At 34.3% G+C, this 18,672-nt stretch overlaps 1 protein-coding gene across 1 annotated transcript in view; it reads left to right on the forward strand.

The window, feature by feature from the left end:
- Positions 1-18,672, forward strand: part of LOC140440629 (uncharacterized) — a 34,792-nt gene that overhangs the window by 9,642 nt on the left and 6,478 nt on the right. The window contains exon 2 of the mRNA XM_072530996.1: positions 8,622-8,758. Within this exon, the coding sequence (XP_072387097.1) occupies positions 8,622-8,758 (137 nt within the window). The remainder of the gene's footprint in view (positions 1-8,621; positions 8,759-18,672) is intronic.

Here is an 18,672-nt window from a genome sequence, read left to right on the forward strand (position 1 = left end):
AATGGCCAAATGGTGTAATATCGAAACGAATTAATAATAATAGTCTCCCGTTTTATACGGCGTTCGCGGCTTTGGGAGTATAGCAGGGTAGTCTGCTATATCTAGGGCCTACGGGCCTACAAGTAAAGGTAACATCTAAACGAATTACAAACAATAAAAATTACGAGTAAACTTAAACAAAATTATTTAATATCGCGTATTATGCCCTAAAGCATCAATAACCGTTTACATACGATTTGGAAGGGAAAGGAACAAATTTTAAATAAAAACTTGAGGAATACGTTCAGATTCTTCACGAAGCATGTTTTGAAGTTCTGCAAGACTTTCTGACGGGCCTGGTTGAGTTCTAACCCTACGATGAAGTTCATTCCAAAGATGTTCGATGGTATTCTAATCAGGGATGCAGGCTGACCATTCTACAGTATTAATTTCTACTTCCCCCAAGTAATTTGTCACGATTCTTGCAGTATGCGGCCGTGCATTATTATACATACAGACGAAATTTTCCGCAATAGATGGACCAAATGGAACTAGAGCTTCTGCCAAAACATCCTCTATATACCGGTAAGCTTTAAATGTGATTCTAGCTCAAAACATGACACCACCATAGCCAAACTTTCTCCTCTGAGACATTAAAGCTTGGGCATATCTTTTATTTCCCCATCTCCAATCCCTCTCTTGGCCATCGTCAGACTTCAAATTGAACCGCAAATTATCAGTAAAGAGAATTCGGCTCCAATCCTGTATATCTTAGTGTTGATGTTGTCGAGCAAAAATTAATCGATTCCTACATTGCCTAGGTTACAATTCGGGAACAATAGCCGACCTTCTTGCCATTAGTCCTCTTTCATTGACGCGTCTTCTAACCGTTCTCTCACTTACATTCACATTGAGAACCTCCTGCAGACGGTTTCTTGTAGCAATTGCGCAGAGATGGTGATTTCTTAAAAGTTTTATCACAATAAAACAATAATAAGGTCGACGTGAGTATGTACCAGTCTCTGTAAAGCGATGAAACGCTCTCCGTGCTGTAGTTCTCGGAATACCTATAGTTTTGGAAGCATGAACTTAACTTCTTTCGTCTTGTAGCAATGCAATAACTCGAGCAACATCTACTGTAGATAACACCATATCTTAATTATTCACTTAGTCGAGAGCCACGTTTGAAAAGGTTAATTACTGTTTAATTAAATGTTTTCAACTTAGAAGATAAACAGAAAACAACAACAACATCAACGTCAAAGCTGTCAAAAACAGGCATACATGATCGCAATAAATATTTAAATTGAGTCGCAGTTTATTTTCGGAAATTTATAGGGTGGCCACTTTTTTTGCCGTTCAGTGTATATTAATATAGCATTTCCGTCGACCATCCATTTATGATTAATTTTAACACCCTCAAAATCATTGATTAATGAAATGATTTTTTATTAATGAACGATTTTATTATATGCAACACAACATACATTGCTTGTATAAATTAATTTAACCACATTTAACGCTCTGTGATTGGCAGTGACCTGTGGTGTAGGCAACCAAACATATAGGTACCTATTTATATTCCCACTAAAAAAATATTTAAAATGACATAGCCGCTGTAAGTACTGTCTGTCATTGTATGTCATTATTTATCGTTAAGTAAATAAAAATTTAAACTAAGATATTTTTATTTCTGAAAAGTTCGGTCGACGGAAAAGTTTTGTAACGAACTCGTGAATTAAAATGGCGATTAACAATTTCAAACATTAACGCGCTCGCTTCGCTCACGCGTTAAAATATCTCAATTGTTAATCGCCCTTATTAATACACTTGTTGGTTAAATAACTATTAATACAGTATTATTATTTAAACGTATCTTTTCAAGATGAAAATGTGATTGAAATATGGTAGTTTATATTTCTTTCCTAGATATCGCCGTTCATCATCATCATCATCAACCTGTATGCGTCAACTGCTGGACATAGGTCTCCCTCAGCTCTTTCCATCTCTCTCTGTCTTGTGCGGCTTGCATCCAGCTACTGCTAACACGCTTCAGGTCGTCAGTCCATCTAGTTAGTGGGCGTCCTCTACTCCGTATTGCTTCTTGCCTTGGTCTCCACTCTAAAATACGTTTTGTCCATCGGTTGTCTGATAATCTGGCGACGTGTCCTGCCAAATTCCATTTTAACGACGCGATTTTTTCGAGTCTGTTGTTTTTGTTCTACGACGTATTTCTTCGTTTGGGATTTGGTCTCTCAGAGAAACATCCAACATCTGGCGCTCCATGACGCCGTTATGTGACGGGAATTACAGTGTGACCTGTCACTGTCATCGTAGCCTTTTATATAGATGGATATTGCTTGCATAATATTAAATGAGACGTTACATGACCGTGTGTGGTAATTGTTTATCCACAATTTAAATTCTAGGTTGACATGTGTGACAAAAGAGACGAGTTTGTAATATTCCGAAGCTGTCTGTACTAATTGTATACATAAACGCGGTTTTTAGCAACTAAAGTCAAAAGGAAACCGTAAGAATTCTTCTAATAATACAGTATGCTTTTGATTTATTCTATCGATTTTACAACACTTCTAAGTTTTAGTTTCTCAGACGCCAATTAAAATATTATGGTTGTATTTTTTGGATCACCCGGAATAGATAATCTCCCAGCGGAATTATATAAAGAAGGTGGCCACGATATCATAATAGCCCTACAGCAGCTTATAAAAGAAATATGGATACAGAAGTCCCTTCCCAATGATTGGAATATTGGAATACTGTGCACCATACACAAAAAGGGTGATATCTTTGAATGCTCTAACTATCGAGGAATTACGCTCCTAAATGCAGCGTATAAAATATTCTCCAATATACTATGCCATCGTATGGCACCATATGCAGAGCGAATAATAGGACAATACCAGGCTGGTTTCAGAGGTGGTAAATCAACAATTCATCAGATTTCAACCCTAAGACAAATTCTAGAGAAAACACTGGAATACGGTGTAGACACGCACCACATATTTATAGACTACAAGGCAGCCTACGACTCTGTAAATAGAAGAGAATTGTTTAGAGCAATGATAGACCTAGGAGTACCAAATCAGTTGGTAAGTTTAACCAAACTAACCCTTGAAAAAGTTGAATGCAAAGTACGAATCCAGGGGGAACTCTCTGAACCTTTTAAAACAAATAACGGGCTACGTCAGGGAGACCCACTCTCCTGTATACTATTCAATCTAGCTTTGGAAAAAGTAATACGTACGTCACAAATCACAACTACCGGTTCAATATATAACAAATCTGTGCAAATCTTAGCATATGCTGATGATATCAATATTGTTGGGAGAACGGAAAACGCAGCACGAGAGGCGTACGTAGCATTAAAGGAAGCGGCTACAAAAATGGGTTTAATAATAAACACCAACAAAACAAAATACATGAAAATAGGTACGCAACCACAAACACTACGGCCACTTGTTATAGAAAATGACGTCATCGAAGCAGTTAACGAATTTGTATACCTGGGAACGCTCGTCAATACTGAAAATGACACTACCGCAGAGATAAACCGCAGAATTTGCACGGCTAATAGATGCTATTTTGGGCTTAATCTCCTTTTTAAATCTACAGTTATATCAAGAAATACAAAAGTAAAACTCTACAAAACAATAATATGCCCAGTCCTAACATATGGTTCAGAAACCTGGACTTTAACAAAAAGTAATAAGAACATGTTAGGATGTTTCGAAAGAAAAATACTAAGGCGCATCTATGGAGCGGTAAATGAAAATGGTGTCTGGAGAAGACGATACAACTTCGAACTCTATAGGATATACCAGGAACCAGATATCGTAAAACACATAAAGATAGGACGTCTAAGGTGGGTAGGCCATGTTATGCGGATGGAGCAAACCGACCCAGCTAGAAAAACGCTCCTTGATAGACCTATTGGTCAAAGAAGAAGAGGAAGACCCAGAACAAGATTCCTAGATAACATCGATGAAGACATGAGAAATATGGAAATACGTGCTTGGCGGAGGAAGGCGATGGATAGGGACGACTGGAGAAAAATTCTTGGGGAGGCTAGGACCCACACAGGGTTGTAAAGCCAAAATGATGATGATGTATTTTTTGGTGTAGTCCAGTCGGGATAGCATTGGACCTTACATGGCAAGCTCTCCCAAAGTTTATTATTCCAACCTTTAGCAAATATTGACCAATTTCACAGTAACGTGGGATGCCAACCGTTGGCGTTGTCTCTTTTCTGATCGTTAACATCAATTTTCTCTGTCTCTTTTCCGACGTAAACCAGCGAGGAGCGTCATTCCACGAGCTGTCTGATTCCGGCTTTATGCAGGCAAATCATGAAATTTCAAGGGAAAAATTCAAAAACAGTCAACAATGCGCTCCGCTCGAGTACTGCCGCCGGATTACAATTCTCACAGTGGCCTTATATCCAATTTTAACGTTTTTAAAACTGCTTTTTTTTAATTAAACAAGTACGTTTTTAAAAATTGTTGTTTAATTAAACAACACAACTTAAGCTACTAATATATCAAATACCTTCTACATGGACTTATTTGCCGTGACGTAATATCGTTTGTAATGTGAAAGTTTAAATTCGGCGTTTTTACGACATGTTTTAAATGCCCCATGTTTGTTGCAAAAATTACAATCAAAATTTCTTGTTATACGTTTTAAAAATTAGGCTCTAATAATTGAAATTTCACATCACCAGGTCAACGGAAGAGATAAATTTTATTGATCTCTTAGAATCGTAAAAAATAGTAAAAATTGCGCAACGTTTATTTATTTAACAGCTTTATACATACTTACTACAATTGCACTTTTGACGTTTAAAATAGAAAGCTGCACTTTTGACGTTTAAAACAACTGTTATATTTAACTCCGGTAACGGTAACTTCAAGCATTGTTTATAAGCGAACGGTTTATTAAAAAAAAGTTATAAAAAACGTTTTTGTTCAAAATGATCTCAGCTACATTTCTTGTTTAAAACATTTTTTTCTTCAGCGTACAAATTCTTAGTATATTAATGTTTTTGTTTTTCCCCCTACGAAGGCAAGTTTTGAGAAAAAGCCCTGGGGCAGGAGTGGAAAACTTTTTTTTATCTTTTTTAAAGATTTTTGTCCTAGGTTGTAACTCAAAGTTTATATTTCATATTTTGGAAATTGCTTTTTTATGTCTTCTGTTATATGTAGCCTTGTCTTTTACAATTCTTGATGGTAGGTGGAAATCCTTTGTAATTTTTTTTCTGTCAGTTATTTCCTCTCTCCTCTGGTCTTTGATCTGCATTATTTATATTCTACCTAATTTTAATTTAAGACATTTTGTATTTTTATTATGTTTTATTATCTTTTGGAATTGTGCTTCTTGTCTTCTAATCCTCTCTGGTCTAATCAACTTTCGGATAGTTTTGTTTATTTCGGTGAACTCTCTGGAAATTAAACATCCTTTCTTAAATATTATGTTTATATGGGATTAAGCCGCAATTTACTAAAAACTAATAAAAATATAACTTTCGTTACAATAAATTGTTACTTAATCCCGTATAAACATAATATTTAACTTTTAGACATACCACAAGAAAATAGTTTCAGAATTCTCTTTCCTTACTTTACCATTTTTTACTTCCCTTGGGATCGTTTTTATTTTAATTTTCTCTTTAGTAGCTACTTTTGCATTACCGTTTATAAGAGTCTTCGTTGATTGTTCGTTAATATATTCTATGTTTTGTTTTCTCAACTCCTTTTTGTTGTATAGTGTTGGTCCATTTTTTTTTATATATAACTTAATTTATTTTAGTCTATTAACGTCAACTTGATTTTAAAAAAATAAATACAAGGTGTATATCTTGTCTTATCTTGTGCATATCCACTTCCGTTGTGCTTTGTATGTATAGACTGTGATCATTGCATTCATAAAAGTTACTTTCTTCGTTTTTTCTGTTAGTAGATTAACAAATATACCACCTCTAATGTATCATTTCCAACATCCATATTCTAACATTTTGCTTTTAAATAATGTACAATGGTGTGTCTGTAAATATGCCATGCAGAAAGCTGTACTTCTCGCGACGTCGAGATGTGTACGAAAAATTTTGGGAGATACTCCAGCATACCAAGTCACCTAGGGCTCGATAACATGGAAAGAGTCCCACCAGAGCTCAATCCTTTTGATACCGTAGGTATCTGGGATGAGTGAATTTTCCCCTTTGAGGGTTAGATTGTCTAGAAATTTATAAATATGAGTGAATGTATTGCTTAAAGAGCCTCACTGCTTAAGGAGCTTACTGGAGCCTCATGATGGGGCAAATATTGCCTTGAAACCGATAGCCCACAATTCACTAACTTTATTAAATAAAAACTACTTAAGATTGTGAGTCATTCTAGTACAAATATAGTAATTAAGAAGAAAAAAATATTTTGACCCAGAAGGCCCGGTAATTTACCTGACAGTTAAAGTGTTAAAGTCAGTTTACGCAACGAATAGCCAGTCATTTAAAAATTAAAATTCATAACATTGTTCCTTAGTTTTTCAACTTCTATTAAAGGCTTGAATATTTACATTGTTTTGGTAATTGAGACTTTCATTGGATCGGAGTTTACCCGCCGACCGTCATTTGCCCATCACTAATCCATTGTGTCACAAAGCATTGCAGATAATGTAATAGGGAAACTCGATACCAGGGCCGCCGCTAAGGTATTGGCCGCCCGTGTGCCACTTAATATTTGCCGCCCCCCTTCCAACATTTTAGACATACATACATAATGTGCAGAAGATGCATAATATAACAATAATTTTTGTAAAAAGATAAATACTTACATGGAGACTAATCTCCATGATCCATGATATTAATGTAGATCCTAATATTCTAATATCCCATCCTAATATCCTAATTTAAACGTCCTTTATTCTAATTTAATAACCATGATCCAACGTCCAGAATATGTATATCCTAATATCCTAATTTAAACGTCCATTTAATTAAAATAAACCGTGAATAGGTGAAAACTTTTCGGGCTTTCGTCTCGGAAAACTTTTTGACAATATCTTTAATGTCCAATGTCGCACAATCTTCATGTTCTATAGATAACATTGCTAAAGCAGAAATTCTATCTTGCTTCATTGAGGATCGCAAATAGTTTTTAATAATCTTAAGTTTTGAAAACGACCGCTCACCCGTAGCTACAGTAACAGGTAGAGTTAGGAATATAAGTACTATTATAGTTAAGTTGGGAAATGTTGATACAAGATTATTTTCGTAAATATATTCAAGAATATCACTAGGCCTTTTTTCTGAGGAAAAAATGGTTGAATAGCTTTAATTTCTTCATATAAATCGGATGCACATTTGCAACCGGATTCATATTTGTAGGCCATTTTCCGGGATCATCTGAAACCAAGTATATGCTGGAGCTTCCTACACTGCAATCCAGATTAACTGGAACATTAATTGTTCTGTCTTGGTTGGTGGTTTCAGGTTCAGGCGTTTCAGCATCAGCACTCCCACTATCGCTATTATTGTCATCAAATCCTCCGTCTCTATCCTCAGGAATATTCAATTGTTTGGTACTTTTGTCTATGGTTTGAACTTCGCTTGAAGTTGAAGGTCCTAAATTTATATCCGAGTCTTTTATATTTTCATGTATGTTTTTCATCCAAAATAATTCCAGTGCACCGCTAGGTTTTTTTTGTCCTCAGTTTTTGCCTCTTTTATTTTTCTATATTGAAAGCCTGAAAGTCGTTTTCGTTTTCTTTCGGACATTTTGAAATTATCACTTAAGAACGAAGTCGGGCGAATTTAACAAAATAAATCCAAAAACACTTCAAATAAGTTGTCCAAATAATGTTTCTCCACATAATATGTAGCCGTAACGCGTATACGAATAAAATTGCTCTGATCTCGAAGTTACTTCGAAATACAGTGCCTATGTCCTAAATTACCTACTGTGCAAAAGAAACGGGTACACTACTATATTTTACAAACAAAATCGTTTATCAAAAGCGTGTCTAAATTCATCGAATTCTCAACTAAGACTGAACATCTATAAACATAACCATAGGAACAATATTATAACAGAAACTTTACAACCACTTGCCCAAATTCTTGTAAAGTATCTACGTGTGAAATCCCAAATAACTGAAGTCGGAAAGCCGCCAGCCGCTTTGAATTAAAAAGTATTTCTGAAACTGCTTTATGACTGTACCTGCAAAAGGGCGGCAGTTCATACAATAAATAATATTTTCTGACATTTTTTTTAGATTAGGATGAAAAAAAGAAGTATACATGATAAATGAAACGCATTTGAGTATTATCACGTACTGAATAATTATTATTGTTTGGAATATTAGAGTTCACAGAATTATCTGAATCATTACTATTTAGTTATTTGAATTTATTTTCGTTTTAAAAAAGTATCATCAGTGGACTGCTTTTGGCCGCCCCTATTGTTGGCCGCCCGTGTGCGATGCACACTTGGCACACATGGTAGCGGCGGCCCTGTTCGATACGTTGTTTAATATGACAATATAGATTAGCGGAAATATAAACTCAGTAATTCAAACTAAAATTAGGTGAGGATAATTATTTTTATTCGTTTTTATATTTATTTTAGACACCCGGACACTTCCTCCGTTGTATGAAATGGATGATTATTTAGAATGCACTCATGATCCATATAATAAATATTGCAATATCGAAGCACAACTAGATAGCACTTCAATAAGTGAATATTTAAACGAAATTTTAACGGTAAGTAAAAGTAATATTAAATTTAAAAGATATTTAACTCCTTTAAATTGTTCTACACTAATTTAGTTTACACATTTTTTCGTTGAATTTTATTGCAAATAGTCATGTTTTTATTTAGACGCCTTCTATATCACTAAAGATAGGCCATCTTTTTTTTTGTTCTTGTGTACTACTCGATTATCTTGCTTTGGCTATCAAATTGGCTATACTAATTTTGTTGACCGCAATTTATTTTTACTACATCTCTTTCAGCAAAGTGTCTTTCTCAAATGATGTATTTTTACTATGCGTCTACACTTCACTGACATTAACTGAATAAGTTGGGGAAGGGAGAGCGGTTTTTCCCAAGTTTATTATACAGAATTGTATCTGTATTTTAAATTCATTAATTGCCATTGATTCTAATAAATATAGCTTAAGGCGTTTATTTTAAATGTGGAAAATTTAAAATTGGTCTTTAAAAGAATGATTATGATCTAGGAGGTGAAGTTCGTACGTAGAATCTGTTTTGTTAAATCTGTGTTCTTATTAAAAACCCTTTTGTGTTCTCCTATGCATTTGTTAGATTATACCAGTTTGACCGATGTAAGTTTTTGGGCAGACGCCACATATACGCTTGTATACACCTGTACAACACCTGCATACCAAGCACTGTTTTCAGTGTTTAATTCTTAGATTTGTCTCCATTATTGGACGTAGATGGCTGTATCTACATCTTCGATATATAGGTCCTAGATTTACTATTTGACCTACACATGTTGCTTTGTTGAGTTCTTTACAAGATCCGAATTTCTAGTCTCTTGACTTCACTTACCCATCTCATGCTCTTCTGATGTGAAATTTATGTTATGATGATATGTTAGTAGCAGTTCTTATTGACGGTTTTCAGAATTTTAGTCGCATCAATCCTTGACCTAGTTTATTGATGTTTGCTTTTGTTAATAGTATTGAGTTATGTTGTATTTTTTTCTACTACAATTTTAAATGCGTCTAGTCATCTTTCTTTAAATGGATTAGGGCGTTAATTTGTCTGCCATATTCTGCAGTTCAGTACATTAACACCAGGGCAGTCGGTATGATGATATCTGAATTTATCCGCCACAATGTAATTGCGAGCTTGAGGATTATACTGTTGCGGGTTTTTACTTTTGCTACAGTATTTTAGTTGCAAGTGTTTAAATGTTCAGGTGAAGTCTTAACTTACACCGAGATATTTTAGATTTAAGTCGTGATTAAGAATAGTATTTTTGCACTAATGATTGTTAGTGCAAGACTGTAATTACGTATTGTTAGAGTAACAGAAGGCTACTATGATCAAGAATATCGATTACTTAATGTTGTATTGATAAGAATTTTTGATTTCAGAATCGAAATGTGGCTTGTGAATCACTGTTTAAGTATTGAAGGGGGCTACTGGAACACTATTATTGAATATAATGTGGAAATTCTGAGTCATGAATGTTCTTTAGGGTCGTATTAATAGTTTGAATATTTTCCTAGTTTTCATTAATCATTGATGTATTGTGTGTGTGTGTGTGTGTGTGTGTGTGTGTGTGTGTGTGTGTGTGTGTGTGTGTGTGTGTGTGTGTGTGTGTGTGTGTGTGTGTGTGTGTGTGTGTGTGTGTGTGTGTGTGTGTGTGTGTGTGTGTGTGTGTGTGTGTGTGTGTGTGTGTGTGTGTGTGTGTGTGTGTGTGTGTGTGTGTGTGTGTGTGTGTGTGTGTGTGTGTGTGTGTGTGTGTGTGTGTGTGTGTGTGTGTGTGTGTGTGTGTGTGTGTGTGTGTGTGTGTGTGTGTGTGTGTGTGTGTGTGTGTGTGTGTGTGTGTGTGTGTGTGTGTGTGTGTGTGTGTGTGTGTGTGTGTGTGTGTGTGTGTGTGTGTGTGTGTGTGTGTGTGTGTGTGTGTGTGTGTGTGTGTGTGTGTGTGTGTGTGTGTGTGTGTGTGTGTGTGTGTGTGTGTGTGTGTGTGTGTGTGTGTGTGTGTGTGTGTGTGTGTGTGTGTGTGTGTGTGTGTGTGTGTGTGTGTGTGTGTGTGTGTGTGTGTGTGTGTGTGTGTGTGTGTGTGTGTGTGTGTGTGTGTGTGTGTGTGTGTGTGTGTGTGTGTGTGTGTGTGTGTGTGTGTGTGTGTGTGTGTGTGTGTGTGTGTGTGTGTGTGTGTGTGTGTGTGTGTGTGTGTGTGTGTGTGTGTGTGTGTGTGTGTGTGTGTGTGTGTGTGTGTGTGTGTGTGTGTGTGTGTGTGTGTGTGTGTGTGTGTGTGTGTGTGTGTGTGTGTGTGTGTGTGTGTGTGTGTGTGTGTGTGTGTGTGTGTGTGTGTGTGTGTGTGTGTGTGTGTGTGTGTGTGTGTGTGTGTGTGTGTGTGTGTGTGTGTGTGTGTGTGTGTGTGTGTGTGTGTGTGTGTGTGTGTGTGTGTGTGTGTGTGTGTGTGTGTGTGTGTGTGTGTGTGTGTGTGTGTGTGTGTGTGTGTGTGTGTGTGTGTGTGTGTGTGTGTGTGTGTGTGTGTGTGTGTGTGTGTGTGTGTGTGTGTGTGTGTGTGTGTGTGTGTGTGTGTGTGTGTGTGTGTGTGTGTGTGTGTGTGTGTGTGTGTGTGTGTGTGTGTGTGTGTGTGTGTGTGTGTGTGTGTGTTCATCTATGCTTGATAAAAGTAAAAGTAATTAATTTAACTACAAAATTATATATTTGTATACTGATAAACACTTTCTGGATTAAACAAAATGTTTACTGTGTGTAGATTAGATAGAAATAATAAAACTAATTGTTTTATTGTTTCAAATTGTATGTTAGTATACTAATTCTATCTTATAATATTAAGTTCTAGGTAGGAAAATATTTATTTATTGATAAAAAGTATATCTTTGTATACTTATAAACATTTTCTGGATTATACTGTCCACTATAAAGAATGGATAGCTACAAATAATGAGACCAATTATTTTAGTATTAAAATTAAATCTTGGGATCTTAATTGAACGGCCACGGGAAAGAACGATCAGACTCCATTTTTGGTTGGAATTTAGATATTGGGGCCATATTTTAGCTTTTCTTGAAAAGAACTCAAGCACGGTTTCGTTTGTACAATAACGATCACCGTACAGAAGTAAATAAAGGGGAAAGATATAAGCCAACGGAGAAGAACGATCAGATTCCACGCGTTGAAGGCTAATAACGATCAGATTCCGATGACCTTGTAACTAAATGTAGATTGTTGTTTGCATCTATAGCATCTTAGCGTCAGTTCTACTGTGTAATCGCTAGGCTAGCTGCTGCTGTTTTGTAGTTTTCGTTAGTTTGTTTTTGAGAAAATTCATAATATCAAGTGATCTTAGTGATAGTGATATATCTAATGGAAATAATCAGCCAGGTGAAGTTAAAAAGCAGAGAAAACCCGGCAAAATGAGTGATATAATGAAAAAATTACGTGCCACCACTCACGAGGTAGGGGAAGACTGTAAGTGCATTCGTTACAACTGTTTTCAAGTCATCCCTTCGAATGAAAGACAACGATTAATTTCTCATTTTAATGAGTTAGGGGACTACAATGCTCAAAACAAATATTTAACAGATCTTACAGAGAAGCCAAACCCTGAAGCTGAAGCAAGTTTTAATTAATCTTCTTATAGCCATAGAGTTCGGGTAAATGTGAGTGGCTCGTTTCAAGATACTGTTGTTTGCTATAAAGCATTTTTGTCTTTACACGGCATCACTAATCGCCGTGCTCAAACCACAAAGAAAAATTTACTTGAATTTGGCAATACTAAAGAAGATGGTCGTAAAAACAGACCTAATAAGTTGACCGATTAAACCAGAACAATGGTAATGAGTTTTATACAGTCCCTGAAAGGTAGGAAATCTTATCATTCTTTGCATGATACTAGTAAAATATAATTACCTGCAGAATTTAATACAACCAAACTTCATTAAATGTTAAATGAATCACACAATAATAATAAAATAGGCAACACTACATTTCATGAGATATTTGTGAATAATTTCAACATATTATTCGGCTACCCACGTAAAGATACATGTAGCTCTAGCGACACTTTCAAAGCTAACGTTGCAATTACGACCGATAAAATTGCTAACTGCACTGATGAAGAAAACAAAACATCATTGACAACAACACTGCAGACACTAATGTGTGAAAAGACAATCCATTTACGGAAAAGCAAAAAGTTTTACTCCATGAAAAAAAAATATAGAAAAGAATCACGAAAAAAACGAAACAATGGAAGCCATAACGATGGATTACCAAAAAAACCTCCCCACTCCCAACATCTTAACATCTGATGTTTACTATCGCCGACAACTCAACTTCATATCAATTAATATTCATGTACTGTCAAATGCAACTTCAATGTTTTATACGTACGACGAAAGTGTTGCCCGAAAGGGTGCCGATGACGTTTGTTCGATGTTGAAACATTTTATTTTGCATATTTTGGACTCAAACATATATGTCATCTAATAATTTTTTGTGATTCGTGCGGCGGACAAAACAAAAATTTAATCGTAATTCGATTTCTCCACTACGTAGTGCACAAGCTTAATCGATTCGACCTAGTGAAAGTGATATTTCCTATTCATGGATACTCTTACCTAGAATATGATAAGGACATGAGTTTTGTGAATTCCAAATCGTATACGGAAATACCGGGCGACTGGAGAGATGTATTAAAGAATAGTCGCATTAAACCATCACCATTCAAGGTAATAAACTGTGCAGATGAAGTTGACTATCAGACATGGACCGAGTATTTGTCCCATCTTTATGAGCCAAAATGTCCTACGGCAACTAGGCCTATCAGGATTTTAAAAATAGAAAAAATCACCAACGGTTTGTGTTATACAAAGACCACTATTGTGGCCTATATCTTACAGCTGTGGTAGTTCCGTCAAAAAATTAGGCACGTAAGAGAAAATTGACACATGTTCCACTATAGAAGCTATATAGTCAACCTCTGCCTATTAAGACTGCTAACTTGCATGGTTTATTGCACCTAACTCAATTCCTGAGAAACCCTGAAGCGCATTTCTTTTACCAAGGACTAGTTTTCGATGCCGGTAAAATACAAATGAAGGTAGTGATGTGGAATTTGTCGACGATCCACCGATTAATTACAAATTTGAAGATTTCAAGTATATATATAATTAGCAAACTATTTTTTTTGCATTTTTGTAATAAAAAGTCTTATAGTAATAAATTGATAACTAAACATTTTGTATTTAATTTTTTTGAACCAAAATAAACGACTTAAAACTTTAAAATTCGATTTGTACAAAATGTGAGTCTGATCGTTCTTTCCCGTGGCCCTTCAATTGTTATTTTCTGAATTGTAAATTACGTAATACGCATTCGAAGTTCTCGGTATGAAATATTTGAAAAATAAGGTCGGTAAGTCTGAATAATAATTAAAAACAATTACATAAATGTAAATAGAATATAAAATTAAAGGCAAAAATACTTGATTTTCATCAAGCTGCAACAAAATACATACAATAATCTTAATTTAGAACCATTAATAAATAAACTAACCAATCTGTAATGCATGTAAGCACAATACCTGCCGGCTTTTATTTTATTACACTTAGCTGATAATTAGGAAACTTTCTTAAAAATCTAGCACCTGTAGGAGCCGCCTTTCCATGACTCATTAGGACATCAATGGGCGAAACTGTAAATAACTATGCAGGCTTTTTTTAGGAAATTCTTGATCGGTCCTCAAATAAGTAAAATAAAAATATATTGTATATATATTCTTATATGTAGTTTGTTTCTATTTTATTGAGGATTTACATGCATATATAACATATAATATGCGTTAATTACCGCCAAATCTAAAATATGATAAAATAAGCAAAGTGGCTACCTTCTAGTTCCTCTTTTGCAGGTATAATCTGACGCTAATTTATCTAAAAATAAAAATATAATCTGACGCTATTGTATTCTAAAATAATGTCTGGTTTCTTATGTTCTTGCAATGACACATGGTCATCTAAATGCATCGAGGACAAAAGAATAACAGATTTACCCTTTTTAGGACTATACGAAACTAAAGGCATATTCTTCTGAAACCCAAAAATTGATAAAATCAAAAAAAGAGAACTTCTTTCTTTTTATTTGGTAGAAATTTAACTGAAATAAAAGTTTTATTCTTTCATAATGTTCCAATTAATGTTAGTTTACGTTTTAATAATTCAGTCTCATAGTTTTTATAATTCGTAGTTATGTTTCGCCCAGAATTCTGAACATCTTTTATAAGTCGTAAAACCACATTTCTGCCCTAATGCACATCACGGGGCTGATTTTCTGCTTTTCCTGTATACACTTCTGCACAATACACAAACCCAGTTTTGACATCAGATAAAAACCATAATTTAATTCCATATTTCCCACGTGGTTTTGTTTTAATATACTGTCTGAAGGGACACCTCTAAATGGTACAAGTTGTTCGTCGACAGTGAGGCTTTCATATGGAACAGACATTCTGGGAAGTTGTGCTACAAATAAATCAAAAAAACTTTCAATTGGAGCTAACTTGTCGTGCCTCCGTCGAATAGGAAAAGCGGCTGATGTTACAAAATCGTTTCAGAGACATAGTAGCTCTAAAAATGGGCCTATCATCAGAATTTCTCCAAAGTTCCCGCAGAGATTCTTTGGCACCTTTATGAACACCAGCCAGAAGAAGTAAACTTAAAAAAAAATGCAAAATTTCAAGTTAATTTATTTTATAACTGTAATTAAAATATTTACCTATAGAAGCTTCTAAGTCTTCCAGTGATATTTCTTTTATAGTTAACATTTTTTCATTACATATACGACCACGTTCTCTTTTAGTTTCCACTAAGAGTAAATTGAGCATTTCATCAGTGAAAAACAATCTCATTGAAGACATAGGTTCATCGGTAATTCGTTGAGTGGCGTATCTGGCGAGACCTGGCACAGGATTTAGTATATTGATGGATCTAAACAATATACAACGCAATTAGTAAAACCCACAAATTTAGTAAGAAAATATGTGTAGCACTTGAACCATTACCTTACACGTGACTGAGGTGGTGGATATTTGTTTTAAACTGTCCCATCGCGAGCAGTATATTTTAAATCTTGTTCAGGAACTTCTATTTCATTTTCCAAATTTTCGCATTCATCTTTGTCATCATCAACCGTAGATACATGATCTTCTTCAGAAAATTTTTCATCTACTAACTCTTCATCACTAGTAACGGTTTCTAAATTGGTAGATTCATCTTCATTTTCTGAGTCTTCTTCAAGGATTTTTCGTAATTCCTCTTCCGTGGGTCCTCACCTGGAGCTCATTTTTTCAGCAAACGCTCATTATTCTGTTTTTCACAAATAATTGTACATCACACTCTTAACTCTAAACTTCAAGCGATCAGATCTGGTACAACACTAAAGATACTCGACAAACGCTTCCGAAAATAGAATCCACAAATTCTAATTACCCTTCTTAGAAAAATAAACAAAACAAACATCATGTACATTTGGAAACACTTCTGGGTACAGGTGGACCCATAAACATCAGATGTGTTTCTTTTATTTCGAAGAAAACTAAATTGATATTTCAAAACGCAAATAAGTTAAATTGTATATAGACCTTATCTTAAGGATATCATTAAACATCACGTTTTAAATTTACGATATAAAAAATATATAAACATTTGACTTTTATTACTGGGTCCAGGCGTACCCAGAGGCAATACAAAGGTTAAGCTATACCATTGAACTAAACGATTTACATAAAGATATACTAATTTGCCCTGAAAAATTAGCACTAAAAAATTCTACATTAAAAAAATTGTTAAGAACGTTACCCAATGAAAAAATATATAATTTACTATAAAACCTTAAAACAGGCGTTAAAACATGAACCATTTCTTACAAAAATATAAAGGATTTTATTATTTAAGCAAATAAATTGGCTGGCAGTTTATATTCAGCTAAACGCTAATCTTAGAGCTGAATCAAAAAACGACTTAAATATAAGAATTTTAAACTAATAGCCAATGCTCATTACGGTAGAGGGATGGAAAATATGAAAAAGAAGGAGTTTTAGGTTAGTTCGAAAGTATGAAGGAAGGTATGAAGGAAAGAATTTAATTGCTTATCTAAAAATTCATAGTAGAGTCGTAGAGATTTAGAATTATCGTCTTTTTAATGGACGATATATAACATAATGAATAAGAAAAACATGTCATTTTCAAAAAAACATTTTCATTGTGATTTTATGTTAAAACAACATTTATTTCAACAATTCAAATTGTTCTACATTGATACTGACAGTTTGTTATACGAGATAACTATAATAAGTGATCAATATTAGCTGCAATCACTTGTAAATCATAAATTCTCGTAAATTTTTATTTCGATCATTGGTAGCTCGTAAGAAAATATGTTTCTTTGCAAGTCACTTTACATACTATAGTATTATATTTTTGCTTATAATAATAAAAATAATACGTCTGAGCGGAAGATAGAGAGTCGACTACATACCTAAAGATGTAAAATAAACAAATTAGTATATTCTTCTTATTTTAGAATTTATATTTAGATATTTAATTATTTAATTTATTAATTGAAAGAGTAGTAGCAACCGCAGATGCTTGTTTGGTCTGCATGTACGGAACATCTTCTTAAATATGCCAAAACGTGTTATTTAGAAGAAGTTAGACCTCAAGTTATGCATTGCATGAATCATATTGTTTCTAATACAATCCTTCTCGCAACTGATTCTATCAAAATTCGAAGTTTATTTCTGAGAAAAATTTAATATGCCAAAATAGCTACTCTATTTAATAGCGGAATTAATCCTGATAATAATAAAAATGTCCTGACGTTATGTGAAAATGTGTTATTTACACAGCGGAATAAAGACACAACAGATAAATCAACTGCTAAATCAACGATTGCTGCAACTAAGTAAATAATTTTATTTTATAAGCGTTAATAAAAAACTGAAAATTCCTTCAAACTGGAATACAAAGTAAACATTTAACTGGCATGGTATGAAAAAAAATATTAATACAGCCAACAAAATAAAAACAATTAGTGCTTTAATTTTAACTTCGATCGAAAAGATATACACAAAGCCAACTAGATATCACCAGACAGACTTACAATAAATAGGATAGATATTATTGTAAAGTCAAGAGACCAATTAAATATAATAAACGTCCGTACAAGGAGAGGAGCAAATGCGGATTGTGATTACTACCGAGTAGTAGTATGAGTCGAAAGTAGGGTAAGGGCCAGAATTTTAAACATAAAAGGATATAGGTTCTACACATAAACGATAAAAAGCAGGGGGACTCAAAGATATGAACAAAAACATAGAAACATTGAATATAAATAAAATAATAATATCAAACTAGAAAACCGATTGAAACATGAAAACAAAAGTGAAGAGTAGGAAAGGTACAGAAACATCATTAAAAAAACAGATGAAGAATTACTAGGCATGGAAGTTAAAAAAAGAAGAACAAGAACGAATGACTGGTTTAATGAAAAATGTCAGATTATAACAGAAAGAAAAAACAAAACATATTGACTTATGCAACAGGAGCACAAAACTCGACAAGCAAAGGAGGAATATAAATAACTACAGAAAGAAGAAAATCAAAAGAAAATATGAACCAATAACTTCAGGAAGACCAACATGAACAAGATTCAAACAAAAGATGTGAAGATATAAGGAGGGTAATATACTGACAGAACAGCAAGAAAAACTGCGAAAAAAGAATTTAATTATGTGTTCTTATTGTTTGCGATATGCAAAATAAAAAATAAATTCTCCGCTACTGACATGGTTCCTGGTAAAAGTAATAACGACAGCTAAATGATACGATAAATTTAGTAATCACGCATATGAGTCATTTCATTTTTTATTTGATAAAGTATAAT

Source organism: Diabrotica undecimpunctata, chromosome 5 (genome assembly GCF_040954645.1).
Source record: "Diabrotica undecimpunctata isolate CICGRU chromosome 5, icDiaUnde3, whole genome shotgun sequence".
NCBI lineage: Eukaryota > Metazoa > Arthropoda > Insecta > Coleoptera > Chrysomelidae > Diabrotica > Diabrotica undecimpunctata.